The 19,850-nt window shown below is 47.2% G+C and overlaps 1 protein-coding gene across 1 annotated transcript in view; it reads right to left on the bottom strand.

The window, feature by feature from the left end:
* The window catches only part of LIPC (lipase C, hepatic type), a 766,064-nt gene that overhangs the window by 258,325 nt on the left and 487,889 nt on the right, over positions 1-19,850 (bottom strand). Inside the window, exon 5 of the mRNA XM_069624353.1 lies at positions 5,677-5,856. Within this exon, the coding sequence (XP_069480454.1) occupies positions 5,677-5,856 (180 nt within the window). The remainder of the gene's footprint in view (positions 1-5,676; positions 5,857-19,850) is intronic.

Here is a 19,850-nt window from a genome sequence, read left to right as displayed (position 1 = left end):
GTGTGGCTACAACACTATATAAAGACTGCCCCACAGTCAGTCAGTGTGAGGCGCTGGTACAAGATGTTCGTGTTTGGCTGCAGAGTGTGGCAGTACGTAAAGATTGAGAAAAGGAGCAGACAATTACAGAGGGTACATGGACGAGTAGAATGTTGGAGTAGCAAACAAATAGAGGGAGTGAAGGTTTTGGTAAGAGTGAAGGAGATGGGTGTTGCTAGATTGACAGAGTAGTGGTGACAGTGTTATTACTGAAGGAGTTGTTGTTATCAGAGACTAGAAAGTGGAGGTTACATTAAGGGGTAGGACTAAGGTGGTGGTAAGACAAACAGCTGGAAGCAGTATTGAGGTGAAGGTTGGTGATGAGCTTGAGGAAAAGGATAAAGGCATCAGCAAGTAGTTTGGTGAAGACTCAAAGAGGCGTTTGATGAGTTTTGGGAGGGGGGTGGTGGAGTTTTCAAGGACGATTGGTGGACATTCTGAGGAGAGGTTTAAGGAGGTATTTGGATGCCATTTGGAAGATGCCTCTGAAGAGTGTGTTAGGATACTAGAGAGCTTGCAGACGAGTTTCAGGTCAGTAAGGAGGAGTTAAATAAAGGGAAGCTTAATAAAACTAAGGAAGAAGTAGTTGGGCAAGGCTCCGAAGTACAAGGAGAAGATCAGATGGTTGAGAAGGAGATTGGTGTCAGTCCTGAGGAGGCAGGTGGTAGCTCAGCAGTGATGAGTAAAGGGCGCAAGAAGATGTGTGAAGGAGACCACAAGGATGGTGGAAAGAGCCAGTAGTAGGTTGAAAGTGGTTGGAAGGGACCAGTGAACGAACGACAGGAGGATGTCTGAGCTGACCAGAATCTGGTAGGCAGGAGTTGGAGAGGTTTTCAAACATTATCAGTAAGATTTTGGAAAGAAGGCTGCAGGTGAGAAGGGGAGTTGGGAACAGTTGAGGAGGTTAGGGTAGCAGTGATACACCACCGAGAGGCAATAGGAGAGAGTCAGGATATGATCAACGAAGGAAGCCCACACACTATCCAGATTAGTAGGATTCCAGAAGGCCCAGTTGGCCTTAGGCAAGCATCAGAAGTGGGAAGAGGAAAGAGGGTCCGGCAGAGCGTTTACAGCAGAATCGTAGAGGTGGAGGGGAAGATCGAGACACAGACCAGAGAGGTTCAAGAGTCCCATTCAGTAAAATTGTTTACTGAGCCTCCTCTGCGTCTCTCTCTATCATCTGGAAACCAACTCCTGTCAGAGCCTGACATCCTGGAGGACATTTTGTACACCCTCACACGGCATCGGATATGGATAAATGCTGACCTGTTTGGGGAACAGCCAATGGACTCGCCCACCTGGGCAATGACTCATAAAATCCTTCAAAAGGGTTTTGTGAACCACAGGGAAACATGCAACACTAGGTCTGGGGAACTCCTGAATGGGGCTAAATTGAGTCCCAGGCCTGAGGATTTGTTTGGAGCATGTGTTTCACCCAGAGATACTTTTATTTGGCCAGGTACTCCACAATGCATTTCAGTTTAGTTCTGTCTCATATCACAGCGAATAGCCATCATGATCCCTTTATGTTTGACAGATCAATTTGTTTGTAATGTTGGCCAAACTCTGTACACTGACCTTATTGAAACCCTTGTAAAGAACTGACCTGGTCTATTTGTTTGGTCATTCCTGTCATGCTGCCTGACAATGGAATGGTGGCTGACTGAATTCACATTTGTGTTGGGGGCGGGGGCTAAATGGTTTATTGTTGCATAACATTTTGGCATGAGGTCTGTAACTAATCAATGTAGTTAATCCCCTCCCCCAAAGGGGAGTCACCTCCTTTGGGGCTAGGGATCTGAGCAGCTACACTTAACACCCCCTATGAGACAGGGCAATTGGTATGCCACTGGGGTGATTCCTCCTTAGGGGAAAGAAAATGCCCAGAAAGGGATATAAGTAAGCCCCTCTGCCCCCCTCCTAATACCTTTCTTGGGTGTGTGGGAGCTGAGATGTATGATAATATAAAACTTCATGTTATAATGGCTGGTTTGGTTTCTGACCCCAGGTATCCACAGTCTACATCTGAAACATAAGAAGAGTGGATGGCCCAGTCCCCGGGTGGAGCGTCGGACAGAGAGCGAATCGGAAGTGGCGACAGAGAAGCCCTTGGAGTGCGAGAGAACCAAGGTCCTCGTGGGAGGGGTAGCCAGGCAGAGAGAGAGTATGCTAGGTGTGCCGTTCCAAGAGGTGGATGGCGCCCCAGAAATGCTGCAGCACCCACCGAGCGTGGAGCCGGAAGGGCCCGGTCAAGAGAAGAAGAGGAAAGCGAGAAGCTATGGATAGCCAAGAGACCGGCCCACCCGGAAGCCACCACCAGAGTCCCACGTGAATCCAGCAGCAAAGAAGCACAAGCAGTGTCCAACACAAAACCCAGATGACGAGTCACACAAGTAGCTCCGCGTCTGACAAACTCACTGACCCTCCCGGACAGCACCGCACAGAAGACGAAAGTGCGCGGCGACTCCAGAGAACTAGGAGGAGAGCGGTGAAGCCAATGAGGGGAGAATGTCGACAAGGTTTGTAGTTGTGTTTTTCTTTGCAGAGGTAGGGAGAGAATTCAGGTTAAAATAGGATTCTGGACTGTGTACTTAATTATTGAAGACATCCTAACAAGTACTCTTTCACATATTTCTTTGTAGATTAGGGATTAGAATCTATTTTAAATTTACGAACACGTTAGGCCTTGTTTTCATTAAAGAAAAAATAAAGAAGTGTTTAGACAACATGCCTCCTTGTCCGTCCCCTGATTTGTCCTTAAAGAAAGGTCTTAAATCCTTTTGGCTGTGTGTTGTCCCTTGCTTTGCTAGAAATTGATCCGTCCATGCAATGGGAATGCAATCAGTAAGTTATTAATTTATTGAATGATAATTTACTGCCTATTCATTTTTGTTTGTATTGAGACTATTGTAGCATATTTATTTATTTATGTATTTATTGTGCATTTGTAAGGTGCTTATACATCAAGTAAATTGTGTTTCAAAGCGCCCACATAGTCTTATTGTTGAGGATCGGGGATGGGTCTTAGATATCCCTGTGGGCAAGGGACTGCTGACCAACTCCATGATGTCTCAGGGAGGATAGCTCAGGGGCAACGTGCTCGCTTTGGAAGCAAGACGACACGGAGCACCACAGGTTCGATCCCCGTGCCTGCTATAAATAACCTATCGTATCATGCAGGCGGCAGAGGAGGTATAAGGAGGATTACTCACACTCCCAGCCCATCCCTACCTGCATGTTTAGGACCAGCCTTACTCTTGGAAAACCCTAATCGCTATGCTTACTTGAGAAGTTGAGTGAATATTCTGGGATAAGTGTGGGGCGCAAGCTGCTCCCAGAACCACCACAGCTGGTGTCCGCTTAACACTTAATACACAGAAAGATTATGGGAGATGTACTTCTACCCGTCCAGCTCTCCGGTAAAACCGTGAGAAGCCTGGCTAATGGACGGTGGCATCCTTTTGTGTGGAGTGGTTGCTATCATGAGAGCCATGTGACTGTCCCCTGATATGAAGAAGGGGTGCTGTTGAGGTGACATGGAGGGGTTTAGGACAATCCCGCTAGCACCCTCTGAATCCCAGCAGGGGTCCTCGTCACAGATAGCATTGGATATAGAATACATGTAGTAAGAGAACCAGGCGGGGATTCAAGGCACAAGAGGCTGCACACCTCTCAGGGAATTACTGCAGTGTAATCCAGCATCCGCCGAATGAACCAGAAACGTTGGACAAAATGTTAATATGGTGAGCTGTAGGAGACGTGGTGGCAGGGGTGTTGCTAGGTATGGAAAAGATCTGGGGCTAAGCTAATGTCGGGACTTTTGGGATTTGGTGCTAACTACCCGTGTGGTTGTAGCCCCTGAGCTTTTATCCGGGGCTACAACCAAAAGACCCGGGGCTATAGCACCCTCAGGCACCCTCTAGCAAAGCCTCTTCGTGGTGGCAGCCTTCAGTCAACCAATGTTAACTGGCAATTCTGTAGTCTGTGTAAACAGTATCCGATCTCAGGTCATGCTCACACCGCAAACAGAGCTGGTCACATTCAGCCCATTAAACGCCATAGCCCAACCCCCCCCCTCCTCCCTTAGGTGTAATTGGGGAGCAGCACCAAGGGACAGTGTGGGAGTTAGGAATCCAAGAGCATCACAAGTGTGGATTTGTGGAGAGGAGAAGCAGGAGAGCATAGATGCAGTGTAGAAATAGCTTTGTGAGAATGAAGAGGAAGAGTAGAAGGAGGGGGTGAAAGAGGTGGAGAAGGAGAGTACAAAAGAAGGGAGAGTTGGTGGAGAAGCAAATAGAACGGAGAGGGCTACATTATAAGTTTGGCAGTGTGGGAGAAAAGTGGCAGTACTGCCACTTTTCCTGCACCACCAAACGACAAGTTTGGTGGTGGGGTGGCCGGACTTACCTGCAGCTTTGAGATCCTGGTAATTCTGGCACTCCACCCCAAAAAATTCTGGTTTCACCCGGCAGATCTGAACTGCAGGTAATTCTGGCCAGTCCACCACCGGTGCCGGTAATGCCGGCCATTTCCCACATGGAGTCGGACTCCATGGAATGGGGAATTACCACTGTTGCCGGCACATGGAATATGATGGTAATTCCGGCACTCGAAGTGCCAGTAACAGTATTATTGTTTGGGTGATATCCTGCCAGATTTACCGGCAGGATACCACAAAAATTGTAATGAGGCCCAGAGTGTAGGTAAAGGAGGAGAGAGAGTGATGGGAGGTGGAGGAAAAAAATGGGAGCATGAAGATGAGGAGGAGAGATTGGAGAAGAGGAGAGATGCAGAGAGAGTAGACTAGTCGAGGATGAGAGAAGAGTTCTACACTATTAGAAGACATTTAATTACTTTGTGGTATTTTACTTCGTTGTAATTTCTTACAATTTTGTTCACATTTGTTTATGGGGAGGTTCCGCCCCCATGGTCCCGCTTCCCCGTTCACTAGCACCCCTATCTCATCCCCTTCCCACCCCCTTATATCCTGTAACCCTTAAATAGATGTACACAATTACTTCCTCACAAAGTAATTCGAAGTAATTACATTCGAAGTAAAGTACCTCAAAGTAATTTACTTTGTTAAAACAACGGCATACCGAAAGAAGAGAGGAGGAGAAGGAAAGCAGAAGAGGGCAGGAGAAGGGTGGTTTCTCAGTGGATACCTAGTTATGATCCATATGGGTATAGGCCAAGAGGTTAAACAGGAGGGGAACGTGGCAGTACCCGGTGGCACACCTTTGCCATATGCCTGACACTAGCTAAAATGACCTAGGTCAGTCGGGGTGGTGTTGCCAGGTCGAACTGCGACTCCTGAAGGTTTTATGTGAAATCTTGACCAACCTGGTGACAAGCAAGAAAAACCTGCTGAGGCGCTGAAGAAGTGTGGAAAACTATAAATCCCAGAGACGGTGAATGCGTTGCCCAGATGCCACATGAGCAAACCTGGGGAGGACACAGAAGAAGGACTACCCTGGACCCCAGCCTGGCCTTTTATGTTTTCAATCCATTTTGCTATGCACCTTTGCATGCTCTCCAGTCTTCAGTGGATCCCTCGTCCATAACAACATGCTTAGCAAAATACATTTGATTGGCTAGTACATTGTTACTTATATTTATTTAGACATGGCTCCTTACCTCCAGCCACTCTATAAATTCTGCCAGCTCTTGACCGATGAGGCGGGTGTTCTGCACCGCAAAGGCGTAGTGCTGGTGTGCCAATGAGAGCCAGTCAGCGATGACCACATTGCATTGCTTCTTGTGGTATTTCAGAGCGCTTGCCATTTTCCTAATCCATCCTTCAAGCATGCCATCAACCTGAAAAAGAACGCTCCCCCAGGGAAGCACCGGACATTAATTAAAGTGCTTCACTGATTTAAGAAACTGCGTTTCAGGTCATTTCTTGATCTCGACTGAGAGAGCAAATTGCATTAAATCACTCTTAAAAGAAAATGAGTTCAAATACAGTGCCACAATTGCCCTAGGACATTACAGCATGAAATAGTGTGCAAGTGCAATCCCCATTTTGAATTGCATCCATAGGCCATTAATTGGATATAGGAAAGCTTAGACCTCATATATAACTGAGCCTTTGTAGTGAACACTTTAACAAAGATTTAGAAGGTAGGTACTTAGGGGGACCATTAAAATGCAGTTTGCTGATATCCTTGCTCAGAGGGCCTGATTTGTAGACCAGATGGATCAATATGCATTTATGTAAATTTGGGCGCTTGGGGAAAATGATAGCTTAAGCAATATATAAGGAATTTAATATAGCTGCGTTATTTGCAAGTGATACTGTCAGCTAGCAGGAAGATATGATGATGATAATTAAGGTGGCAGTTGTACAGTCTATGCAAACTTGAGTGTCCCCTCCAGAGAGGAGATATCGTCTAGTAGTAAAGTTTTCGTCCTCGGAAATATGAGCTGCGATGGCTAATCCCAATTCTTTTGCTTGATCAAATTGTGTGATCTGGGCAAATGTGTCGGGTTCTCATGTTCCTGATCCTCTGTCACAGATGGCCCAAGAAACAACCCAAGTCTCTGAGAAGGTTCAAGGGTTTCTATTTTAGATTGCCCAGGCCCTAGGGCCATCTTGTCATAATCTGTGCTTGGGCCTGATTATGGCTATGTGTGGTATGATGGTGTGGTGATGACACTGACATTCTATGTGGAGTGTTGGTGTGGTGATGTCACTAACATTCCATGTGGAGTGTTGATGGATGTTTGGCGTGCTGGGTTTTACTGGTGTCAGTTGGGCCTAATGTGATGGGCTGGATGGGTGTCCCAGTGCTTTCTCTACCTTATAACTACAGAGAATAAACCTACATGTAAACTACTTATCTTCTGGTTTTCCTGTTATGTGAAGGAGGCTTAGTTTACGACACTGGCGACGAGGAACGTCCTGCTGGGAAGGGGCAGTGGGTGAGAAGTGCTGCCTTCCAGTTTGACATCCATCCAGCAACGGGAAGCTGCAGGCCGGGCGGTGCAGTGAAGGTCTAAGGCTGGGGGACCTGTTTTGGAGGAGCACGTTGGTGGGATTGCCAGGCGGCGCTGGGCTGAGGAGGCCCATGGTCTGGAGTGGCACTCAGTGTGCGTCTCAGTGGAGCTATACAGTGTCCAGCAGAGGTGCCGGAGGGGGCTGCGGTGGCTCCCTCAGAGGTTGAGGGCTATGTATTGGCTCTCGTGAGGTCGCCACGGAGGAGGGCATAGAAGAGCTCAACAGGTTCAGAGGAGGACCCTCTGAGTTCTTCCTAGGCAGCCTGATGTGCGGCCGTTATTTTTGCTAGCTGGGTTAGCTGCGGAGGGGCTTAAAGAGCCGGGCCCCTGTAGAATCAGAGGAGGAGCTGTCCAGCGCTGATCCGGCGGAGCAGCCAGCCAGCACCATACCTGCATGTCGGCCCCTTCTGCGCACGGGTGTGTGTAGGCCTGGGAGGGGTTGCGACATGGAGTGGGCCTGTCTCTCTGTGGACTCGGGTAGGTGGAGGAGCGAGCTGTGCAGGGCAGTGCAGCAATGGACGAGCAGCGTTATGGAGGACGCTGGAGTTGTTAAGCAGGTAGTGGATCTTGCTCCTTCGGTGCCGTTGTGCATCGGCTAGTGGAGGGCCGGCATCCAATGGAGGAGGCCCAGCGTTGGTGTCTTTTGGAGGAGTCCTGGCGTTCCAGCATTATCAGCTGGAATGCAAAGTTGAATGTTGTGACAACGTTCCTTTGGAATGTAACGTTCCTCATGAGTGTTTTGCAGGCGCTGGAGGTGGAAGCTGTTGTGTTGCGGAGAAGCACAACGGTAGGTTTGGGACACATGCCAAGGTTGTGTGCTCCACAAACAGACAGGGCAGTCCTGGAATAAGTGATTTTTCAGCACAACTGGAGGGCGTGGAGTGTATGTCTGCAGGAAGACGTTTGTTATTGCAGCGTGTGGGAAGCGCGGTGATCGTATCTGGAATAATGGGCATCTACTATGTGCGCACTGGAAGATGGTGGAAGCCACTAGTAGGTGATCTGACAAGAAGATTGGCAAGGAGACGAGCGCTGGATCCAGATCAGTGGGCTAAGGCATCCTTTTGAAGGACTATCAATGATCTAAGTAAGGTGGGTGTTCGGGGAGGCCTGTGTCAATATTATTGTTGTTTAATGTTGTGGCCTCTGGGTTAGGATGGGCATGGTGGGCTGGGTCCTGGGTAAATGTTAATTGTTAAATGCCTGTGGAGTTTTATTTTACTGTTGTTGTGTACATGATGGTGGCCTGACGTTAGGATATTCCTACTGCATTCAGGTATCTACTTGTGGGTTCAGGGTCCATGGGCAGTGGTAATGTTTTTGGCATTTTATACAATGTTTTTTATTTGCAGGATGGGTGGATATGGACATGTGGGCGTGGGGTTGGCGCGAGGACTTTGGCGCCATGTCATTTTTACTTGCTCTGCATTTATTCGCCTTGCATTTTGTGGACATGTTGGCGCAATAGGATTTTAGCGCCATGTTACCTGCACTTGTTTTGCATTTATTTGCTGTGCAAGTTATGGAAAGGTTGGGGTTGGCGCAGGGACTTTGGCGCCATAGACTTTATCTGGTTTGGTTTTTGCAGGGTTTTATGTGTTGTCCTGTGATGTTTTATGTTTGTTCGTAGGGGCATGTCCCCTGGTCTTATTTTTGGGGTGCCGTCAGTGGTTGTAAGGGGCGGTGAGGTGCTGCCTGGTGGTTTTAAGGGGCAGTGAGGTACTGTCTGGTGTATTATGGGGTAGTGAGGTGCTATTTGGTGGTCAAGGGCAGTGAGTTGCTGTCTGTTATTTTAAGGGCCAGTGAGGTGCTGCCAGTGAGGTGCTGTCTGGTGGTTTTATGGGGTAGTGAGGTGCTATCTGGCAGTCAAGGGCAGTGAGGTGCTGTCTGATATTTTAAGGGGCAGTTAGGTGCTGTCTGATATTTTACGGGCTGTGAGGTGCTGTCTGGTAATTTTAAGGGGCAGTAAGGTGCTGTCTGGCAGTCAAGGGCAGTGAGGTGCTGTCTGATTTTTTAAGGGGCAGTTAGGTGCTTTCTGGTAATTTTAAGGGGCAGTGAGGTGCTGTCTGGCGGTCAAGGGCAGTGAGGTGCTGTCTGGTGGTTATAAGGGGCAGTGAGGTGCTGTCTGCGTATGTTTTGCGGATAGTGTGGTACTGTGATGTCTTGCGGTAGGATCAGAGTTTTAGTTTGGAGTTTTTGAGTTGGACATAGACATGGTGGCCACATGTCTGTGTGGGGCTTAGAAGTCGAGTGGGTTAGTTTGGTTGTGGTGTGTGGGGTCTCCACCGGGGAAGGATTTGTTGTTTGGTTCCTTCTGTTTGTTGTTGTTCTTCAGCGGGTTTATAGCTGAGTGGGTGTTCAGGCTTTGGGGCGGGCCTGGGGTTTGTGTTTAGTTTTTGGTGTTTTCCATTTAAGACCTTGGTTAGAAATTGTGGTGTAGCGGATGGGCTCAGTTGGGAGTTGTGTCTGAGCTGGTATGAGCTGTATATTTCTTTATGACAATTGGGGTATTTTTCATCTTGGTGGTTGGTGAGCAGTGTTTCAATCAAAGTGTTGTGTTCTACTGGTGGGTCATAACTTTTCTGGCAATACTGCGGTTGTGCAATAGTGCGGTTGTGGTGGGTCTCTATTATGGCTTTAGTGTTGTGTCAGTGGTAAGGAGGGAGATGTGTCATAATCTGTGCTTGGGCCTGATTATGGCTATGTGTGGTATGATGGTGTGGTGATGTCACTAACATTCCATGTGGAGTGTTGATTGATGTTTGGAGTGCTGGGTTCTACTGGTGTCAGTTGGACCTAATGTGCTGGGCTGGATGGGTGTCCCGGTGCTTTCTCTACCTTATAACTACAGAGAATAAACCTACATGTAAACGACTTACCTTCTGGTGTTCCTGTTATGTGAAGGAGGCTTAGTTTACCACACATCTCTTTCGCTCTCTCGTCTAAACATACCTCATACCTAACCCAGACACTGCTAGCCCTTCATCAGCAGACACTGATTGTTTCACCCTCAGTATGCTAGTCTGAATGAGCTGCTGTGTTGACCTAAAGGTCCTGGCCTTATCTGTCTTAACTCCCTCAGGGGCATCCTAACTTTCCCTACTCTATCAATGGATTAGTTCTCTAAAGGGAAATGGGCCTGTGCCTTCAGATACTCAGCCCAACTCTCTCTCTTCTGGCTCACTCCCAATTCTTCCTCACACTCTCAATATCTGATGGTCTTCTGTCTCCTACTCTCCTCCTCCAGACTCCTCCCACTTATTCCTCACACTCTCAATATCTGATGGTCTTCTGTCTCCTTCTCTCCTCCTTCAGACTCCCCCCACTTCTTCCTCACACTCTCAATATATGATGGTCTTCTCTCCTCCTCCAGACTCCTCCCACTTCTTCCTCACACTCTCAATATCTGATGGTCTTCTGTCTCCTACTCTCCTCCTTCAGACTCTTCCCACTTCTTCCTCACACTCTCAATATCTGATGGTCTTCTCTCTTCTACTCTCCAACTCCAGACTCCCCCCACTTCTTCCTCACACTCTCAATATATGATGGTCTTTTCTCTCCTACTCTCCTCCTCCAGACTCCTCCCACTTCTTCCTCACACTCTCAATATCTGATGGTCTTCTGTCTCCTACTCTCCTCCTTCAGACTCCCCCCACTTCTTCCTCACACTCTCAATATATGATGGTCTTCTCTCTCCTACTCTCCTCCTCCAGACTCCTCCCACTTCTTCCTCACACTCTCAATATCTGATGGTCTTCTGTCTCCTACTCTCCTCCTTCAGACTCCTCCCACTTCTTCCTCACACCCTCAATATCTGATGGTCTTCTCTCTCCTACTCTCCTCCTTCAGACCCCCCCCCACTTCTTCCTCACACTCTCAATATCTGATGGTCTTCTGTCTCCTACTCTCCTCCTTCATGCTCCTCCCAGTTCGAACTCTGCCTTTTTGTACCCCTCCCTGTCCTTCTGGTATCTCACACTCTGCCTAGAATTTGCCACTCTGCCTAGAATTTGCCTCCACCCTTTCATATTACTACACCACGGCGACCCTCCCTACTCATCCACATGCATACTCCCTCCACATTACTACTCACTCTTCTACAATACTTTTCCCTCCACCACAGAGCTGCCTTCTCCAACTACTCCTCCACTCACGTACTCCTATGACACCCGTCAACTACTACTCCAACTTCCAATTACTACTCCACCCTCTAACTACTACTCCAACTTCGCCAATGTTCATTCAACCTTCATTCAAGTCCAGTCACTTTGCAGCCACACCTTCCACTATTTTTCCTAATCACACGTGTTACCCTTCCATGCACACTCAAACTGTAGTGCTACCTGCACTCACAAAACCAGCCCATACCAGCTCCAGAAGTCGCCACCACCGTACACTTTACCATCCTTCCTCTTACTGGTCTCTTGGCCCGCTCTCTCCACCTCCTCTGACCTCATCTGAATAAGCCACATCTTCCTGTTTTCTAGGGGCTTTCTCATTCCCCTCCCAGTTGCCTAATTGACAGTCTATCTCTAACCAATTAGAACATAGAGGTCATCATGAGTCCGGAGGTAGCAGAGTCATTTTTTTTTCCGGCGCCCGGCAATGGGGACTTACTGGGGCATTATGGCCCCGGCCGTCCCAGTAATTGCCCATTGCCGGAGGCCTGAAAATATTACTCCCCATTCCCATTCGAGTCCCATTGGACTCAATGGGAATGGGGAGGACGGATGCACCAGCACCATTCATGAATGGTGCCGGTGCGTCCGTCAAGGTCTGCGAGCGGGTGCCTTTCAGCCCACCAGGTCAGAGGGGGCTCAAAGGCTCCCGCGAGAAGAACTCCTATTTCGCCGGTCTGGAAACAACATTACCCGCAAGCTTACCGGTACTGTTGTTTAATGAGTCGGGAAGGTTTGAGAATAGCTTGAAATGGTGGTTTTAGCCCTGCCCCTTTTATCCATGCGTGGCCATTGGGTGTCTACAATGGCAGCCCGTGCTGTGCATTGTCCTGGTTCATGAGTTTGTGTGAGGGGTCCCCTTCTGGAATTCCCATAGGGTAAGTATAGTTCAATTTCAGGGTTTCCAAGCTCCTGGTGGTCTAGATGCCCTGAGGGAAACTCTTTCTCGAGTACCCGATGCTGGTATGTGCTGTGCGGCTGAGCCGCTTATGAGCTCCCGCTCTGGTCTCAGCTGTTCCGACACTGCTTCCATCAAGGGTGGCTACATACGTTGGTAATTCCAAGAGTGACCTCTCTCTCCTGTTCTGTTGTTTGTGTTCATTGTGCTGGTTACAGGGCTGCGTGGGGTCACTGCAACTTCTCTTCTCTGGATTACCTCATGGATTTGGGGTTTTCTGTCATTAAAAGAGAACACTCTGCCAGCATGTTGGTTCCTAGGTATTGGATGATGCAAGTCAGTACTACACAGATACATACTGGCGCATGGTGGGGCAGGAATTAGGGGCCTCCATCCGCCTCTGTGGTAAGGCTGTCTCTGGATTTCCCCATGGTAGGCCTGCTACCCCCAGCTGAAAGGGGTTCCTATCTCCTATTGACAAAGCCAGGGTACTGGCTTTGTGGCACTGCCCAAAAATACTTTGATTGGAAAAAGGTCACAGTGCAATATATAGACCTACATACCAAACAGCTGTATTGGGAAATGTATATGGCACTTATACTTTCAAGCATAGTAACTGTTTTGGCAATTGGAATTGCATCCAATAAATACATGTTGTATTATTGAGTCGTTATAGACAGATATCTTCTATGTATGTGTTCTCTTGGCATATAGGCAACAGTAAGAGATGGGTTGGATTTGCCGTGGAAGTTGGGAGCGTAGCAACGTTGATGTTGCTGCAGTGTGCAGATGGGAAGGAACCAGGCTCTGTGTGTGGTTACATTTCTATAGGGGTTATCCCTAAAAGGGAAAAGGGGATACCATGTCTCACCTGATGATGTTGTGTCATCCCTCTGAGGGTCGCTTCCCCCCATGTAATCCTCCCTCAAATAGCCACCGCCAGGGTCAGGATCAGGTAGCGGCTGCTGTCCCCTAGCCACATGAGGAGAGGCTATGCCCGGGAAAGGAGTGATGACATCATCAGATTCATCACACTACCCTTCCCAATGTTCATTCAACCTTCATTCATGTCCAGTCATTACGCAGTCACACCTTACACTATTTCTCCTAATCACACGGGTTACCCTTCCAGGCACACTCAAACCGTAGTACTACGTAGGCTTACAAAACCAGCACATACCTGCTCCAGAAATCGCCACCACTATACACTATACTATTCTTCTTCCTACTGGTCTCTTGGCCCGCTCTCTACACCTCCTCTGACCTCATCTGAATAATGCATCTCTTCCTGGTTCCAGGGGGTTTTCTTCTCCCATGTTTTTGATGGCAGTGTCCAGTGAGACCCGGCCTCAGCATACCGTGGTGTGCGTTTGTGTAGGGACCCAGTGACTTTCTTGCTCGCTTGTGGTCTTATGAGCTGTGTCCTACAGTGCAGCCTACACCAAAAGTGAAAGTACATGCAGATCCTATGTTGTTCATTCTGAAGGTTTCTACGATGGAAATTAAAGGTTTGTCCATTAGATGAGGTTTAAACTTGATAAATCCAGAAATAACACTATGGGGGTCATTACGACCCAGGCGTTAAGTACGCCAACTTTACCACCATGGTGTAAACTACGTTTACACCATGGTGGATGGCGGATTTACCGCCCCATTCCAAGGTGAGTGGGGCGGTAAATCCCCATTTCCCATTTTACCCTTCCCCATTCCCATTTTTGCCCCATAGGGCATAATGGGAGTGGGGAAGGCGCTAATTACGCCACCGTAAATTACGGTGGCGTAATTAGCACCAAGGTGGTTTAGCGCCATGGATTTTAACGGCTGCTAAAAGCAGCCGTTAAAATCGGAATCAGGCGTTAAGGGTTAACGACGGCGTTAACCCTTAACGCCTGAGTTGTAATGAGGCCCTATTACTTTTCTTTTGGAATCATAGGGGCCTCAGAGCCTGGACGCATTCATGTGCTCCTCATTTTTGGTGAGGCAGTATGCTTTCATCAAAAATCTCACAAGGGCAACCCCTCACTTCACCCGGTCTCAGCCACCAGACTTTGGACCTCATCATGAGTTGGGCGAAGCAGTATAATGCGGCGTTACCGCCGCATTTAACGCTCCGCTCAATCTGGAGTTGGGCAGAAAGTGGGAGTTTTGCCTCCAGCTTTTTGCTGGAGGTAACAATCGTCCCTATCTGCCCGTTTTCGGCGCTATTAGATTGGACATTTTCTACATCCTCCAAGTTTTGAATCGGTTTTCTAGATCTTCAATATTTTTCAACTTTACTTGTAACTGTAATGGTTGCTTTCTTCTTTCTGGGTTTTTGCCAAAAGGGGGGAAGGCGTAAGTTGCACCTGCTGGACCCAAAACAATTGATTTCGTGTGTAGAGAAGAAGATGACATTGGTGCATAAATACAGTCATTAGGTAACCTTTTCTCCTCCTCCTTACTGGAGTATCTGTTATTTGCTTGAAGCACTGGCCTGCAACGTCTTGCCATGTGGTGTTCATAATGGCTGGCCGAGGTGTAAACCCAGTTGCAAAGCAAGCCAGCTGGTTTCTTTCATCCCATGTTTTCATTGAGAATGGCAAACCTTTCAGGTGAGATTTATGATGCTTTCATTTGTAATTTGCCTTCTTCCCCCTTGCAAGCTGCAAAGGAAATGATCTTGTGCTCTGAGACGCTTTTATGGGAGGGCAAAAGGGGCACTTGCCCAGGGCCCCCACCTTGGAGGGGGCCCCACAAGTCTAGCTGATCTGAAGAAGAAAGATTCCATTGTTCACCAGTCTTAAATAGCCCTCATCGGGATGTGTTATGGGGTGCTGCTGAGGATCTAAACCCATTGCCTTTTGTTTAGGCACGTGCACTCTGCCTTGATCAATTCATTATGTATTGCTTCTGTGTTCACTGTGGTATACATAGTTTGTCTGTTACTTATGGCACAACTATGTAGCATTCTTTCCTTCCTGGGGGAATTATGTTGATCACGTGCAATATGCAATGGTGAAATACATATTGATAAATTGAGTGCCACAATGGTTCAGAAGTTAGCTCAGTGGTTGAATCCCCCATTGCAGAGATATGTGTTCATATGCAAAACTAGAATATCACATTCCGACAAGGCTGGCTGAGCCTTTCCTATGTCTGAAGTTTGTAAACCTGCCTGCATATGTACTTGGTTTTGCAGAACAACATCTGCTATTATCAGCAATGTACCTGTACTAGCTAGGGGTTGCTATAAAAACTAACATATCATCCGTATGGTGAAGGTCTAGAAAGTGGTTTGTTCAGATAGTGTGTTGTAAAACCTAGGCAATCGCCTCCAAGGATGGCATAAACTGTTAGTCCAAGAGGTGAATAAGTATCCAAATTCAAGACTATGGAACGACAGCGTTCATGTTTGTATCCTGGATTTAACAGCAGACGATACAGTGATCCTGGTCAAATCATCTAATATATCTTAAATTACTGTGCTGTCTTCTGTGAGGTTTGCCTTCTTGCATGCTGCTGCAATCATTTAGCCCATTACTTGATCTTTCTTTTTATGTAGGCCATTTGGGTGGAAGGGTTGGTAGACAGAAGAGAGCGGACCATATGTTGCGGGACTCAGGCAAGCATATTTTAAGGTCTGCTTGTTTGACACAAAAAACGGTTTGCTTTTTGGTAAAAGTAAAAGGTTTGTATGCATGTTTTGGAAGTACTTAAAGCTTTAAAATACAAAAGACACATCCAGATTAAATTTGTTAAAGCACATCGACGATGGAGAGAATGAAGCTAGGCTCATTCCCCTTCTTCATAACACCCTTCTATAATATTTTATTTTTAAAATGGCCATGTTTGGTAATGTGATTTGTGTACTTTCCAAGTCTGTTATTTTTATAAAATGAGATTGTTTTAGTTCATGGTAAGAACTGGAAAAGAAAGTGTTGAAATGCAGAAATTGCAGAGTTGGCACAAATCCCAGCTTCACCCCTTCACCAATGTGTGATCCTGGGCATCTAATTTAATTTTGTATTGCCGAACCTCTCAATATTGCCAATCCCTAAACCTTTCAAAATTGTCAGCCCTTCTGAGTGATTGCCTTCTCATGGTATGATCTTCATATAAGTCTTATTCAAGGTTTCACTGTGTTACTAGTGAGCATATGTATATCACACACCACAGGCATTTGTTCCTTTGATATATAATGGCAACACTATTTGAAAACCATATCCCACTTCTAATCTCAGTCTGTCTGGATAAAGACACCTTCCTGCTAGCTTCCAATCTGCCTCCGCTATCCATGCTACGGTATGTGTAGCATTCTCCTTCCTTCCAATTGGTTGTCTCTATCCATGCATGAGCACGTTTGCATTCTGTGAGGCAGCTAATGTGAGTTCTCTGTCTATTAATAATATGCCTCAGCTGAACAGGGTTGGAACCAGACTTATTTAGACAGACAGCAGGATTCGTGGGTTTTGTACCACTGGTTGTTTGGAACCATCTTTGTGGCACTCCGGCGTGGTTAATTGCTCCTCCATAGACCCACCCATTCCTAGTGCTTCAATGAGGGTTAGCAGTAAGTTCTTTATTGACACCAGCTCTATTAAAACACTGTTGCACTTATACACCTCCCCTGCTGATATCCCCTTGCCGGCTAAATCGGGGGGTTGGGGGGAGGTGTCCTTTTCCCCACGGTAGAGTGTTGACAAGGGGGGCTAGAACAATGCTGAATATTGCTGTTGGCACCCAGAGTGCCTGGGGGTTTGTCAGACAGTGGTGTCACTTCGCCCCTGAAGTCCCCATTATGATTATTGCTCCCCCCAGATGGCCCGCCTTGTGGGTCAGTATCTTCGTCACTGCTCACAAAGGTCGCGCCCGGGAAATCCAACATAGGCATGGCTTTAGCTCTGCCTGGACTTATAGTGGCTAGTACAATATCAGGGGTATTCTGAGTAACCAGGGGGCACTGGATATGGGTAGCCATCATTAACCCGGCTACGACATCACCCCCATTAGATCCATATCGTACAGAGTCAGAAATATCAGAGGTGACCAGCGGGCACTGGTTTCAGGTCGAAACATCCTGTTGGCTCCCCCTCCAGCTGCACTTGGAAAAAAACCACCCTTGGCCAGGGACAGGTTCATATGCAAACCTCCTGGCAAGATGTCAATCATGTCTGTTGCCCCCCCCCACTCCCCCCCCGCGCAGCGGGCTATTGTCAACTGCACTGTTACTGTTGCTGGAGGTGAGTTCATCCTTATTTGACTTATGAACTTTCATTTTTACTGTGTCGCTCCCAGGATACAGGTGAGCAGGGACGGTAAACGATCCAAGGAATTGATTTATCTCATTAATCAAAATGTTAGCCTCACCCACAGGTTTTAACGGGCTCAGGGACCACATTTTAGCAATGCCAGTTAGGGGATGTGCTGTGGGAATTTTCCGCCATACAGTCAGAATTTTCAGTTTAAGCATGTCGGATGAACTGGGAGATGACTGCATGCCCCTTAAGTCTGTCATCAGTATACACTGACAGAAAGCCATGTGCGCAAAGCCAGAGAGATGTTGCAGCAAAGTTACAATGCCCCCCGTCCAAATATGTAAAAATAAAAACCTGAATATGAAAAATAACCCTGAATATGCCAACATTTTCGAACTCTGAACTTGGTTCCCAGCCCACCCAACTCCCCAATTTAACATTGCAATGATCCCAGACCCCCCCTTCCCCCCCGGACCTCCCCCCCAGACCTCCAGGAATTGAGTCAACACTTCTTGCCCAAGTTGTTTCATACCTGGTCTAATACCGTCCAGCAGTTTGGGCTGTGCACATCAGCAAAAATGTGACTTGTTTCCTCTAAGGGAAAATGAATGAGTACTAGGCCGAAACTGCGTTATTTTGTTTTCTTAATAACTTCTTTATTTTTTAATTAATCTTTCCCAAATGTTCCAGTGGGTGAGGTGGGGTTGGGGGTTTGGGGTGGTGGGGCCTCCGAGGCCTAAGTACAATTTTGTCTGCAAAACTTCTGCCAAATCCTTTGTATGAGTCAAAAGGTATTAGCAATTCATTTTTCGGGTTTCCTATGGAACTTGATATTCAACTTAACTATAGTGCAGCAACCGCCATACATACACATATATATCAACTCCACCTAGTAGCCATCGCTGGAAGTTCCCTCCAGTTCAGAACTACATCAGCAAGGTGTTGGGGCTATGCACATTAGCCCAAGTGCAAGCCTTTTGGTCAAGAAAATGGTCTTTGTCTTACAGGGCAGTGCTGCTTTATACATAGCCTAATGAACTCAAGACAGACATTTCTCAAGGATGCAGACAACCACATACCTAGATTCACCCTGCTTAGGGATCATCAGTGTAGTAATAGCTGACGGCCTTGTGGTTGAAGCACTGGGTCATGTTTACCAAACACCAGCAAAGTTACGGTGGGTTTAAAAAGACGTGGAAAAAAAAACTTTCACCTGACATGTGAAAGTAGAATTATCCATTTGAGCTTAATCCACCCAAGACATTTCTCAAGGCTGCAGACAACTACATACCTGTCAGGCTATACTACTCTGATGATCCTGGTAAGGGTGAAACCAGGTTATCTAGTGGTCACCAAAGCTGGTGACGTCATTTGCTAGGTAGGAAGAAGTGCGCATGATGACTGATTTTTACATTATGCAGCTGACTCTGAAGATGATGCATGGCGGTAGGGTAGCCAGTGAGGTGTGATGAGTGAAAGCATTATGCAGTTGTATTTTCTGAGATCATTGCTAGTGCAGGTAGCAGCCTATAGGTCGCTTCTTATTGGCATTATGGTGGTGGGGAGTAGGCCAGTGACCAGGTTGGCTGCAATGCCCAGGTGAGATAGGACCAGGGCCTGTACATGGGATTTGCAGTTAGTGTCTGGTAGCTAGACTTACCTGGTACTGGACTGAGATTTCTTCACTATATGTGTTTCGGAGAAGAGGTGGTTGTCTATGTGGAATTGCAAGTTGTCAACAGTGGGGGTCAAGCACTCAAGGTTCATGGTGGTTAGCCAGATCTTGATGTGGTGGTGTTTGGTGGCATTGGCAAGGGGACTTCATTCTGTCTTGGTGGGGTTTAGTTTGAATGAGGCACTGAACATGCCCGTCTGGATATAGCCGAGACAGGCCTTAAATTGGTGGATATTTTCAATGGATGATATTTTCAGGAAAGGTTGTGTATTGTCTGCGTTCTGGTAGACATGGATGTTGTGGATGGTGAGGATGGCTCCCAAAGGATCCATGTGGGGGTTGGAGATCATGGGGAGAGGATGGATCTCAGTGAAGGTAGTGATCTGGAGGTATCCATTTAGACAAAATGATGTTAGCCTCCCAGCTAGACATGAACCAGTGTAGGGTGTTCTCTGCAATGCCGTTCTACAAGGGGTTGATGAAAGTCTCTCCTGTGTGGAATGCTATAATGAGAATGAGGCAGAGCTGTCTCTCATGAAGGGTGAGGATGGCACCATCTAGTGGTTCTGCATTAGGTTGATGCAGGTATCTCCTTTGTTGAATGGTGTGGAAAGTTCAAGGAGTACCAGGAGGGAGGGCTGTCTCTTGTCAAGGGTGCACAGAGCACCATCTAACAGTTGTATGTTGTTTGTCTCGGTGCTGCATCTGGGACTGAAGCCTTGTTGAATGGACTGTACAAGGGTTGCAATGTTGATGTGTGCTTGAAAATGGATGGTTGTACCTTTTTTGAAGGATCTTGCTAGGAAACGAAGGTGTGTGTTGCAGCG

The sequence above is a fragment of the Ambystoma mexicanum genome, chromosome 11 (assembly GCF_040938575.1).
Source record: "Ambystoma mexicanum isolate Mex_15411 chromosome 11, UKY_AmexF1_1, whole genome shotgun sequence".
In the NCBI taxonomy this organism is placed as follows: domain Eukaryota; kingdom Metazoa; phylum Chordata; class Amphibia; order Caudata; family Ambystomatidae; genus Ambystoma; species Ambystoma mexicanum.
The sequence above is the reverse complement of the archived record's forward strand: the minus strand, read 5'-3'. Positions and strand labels throughout refer to the sequence as shown.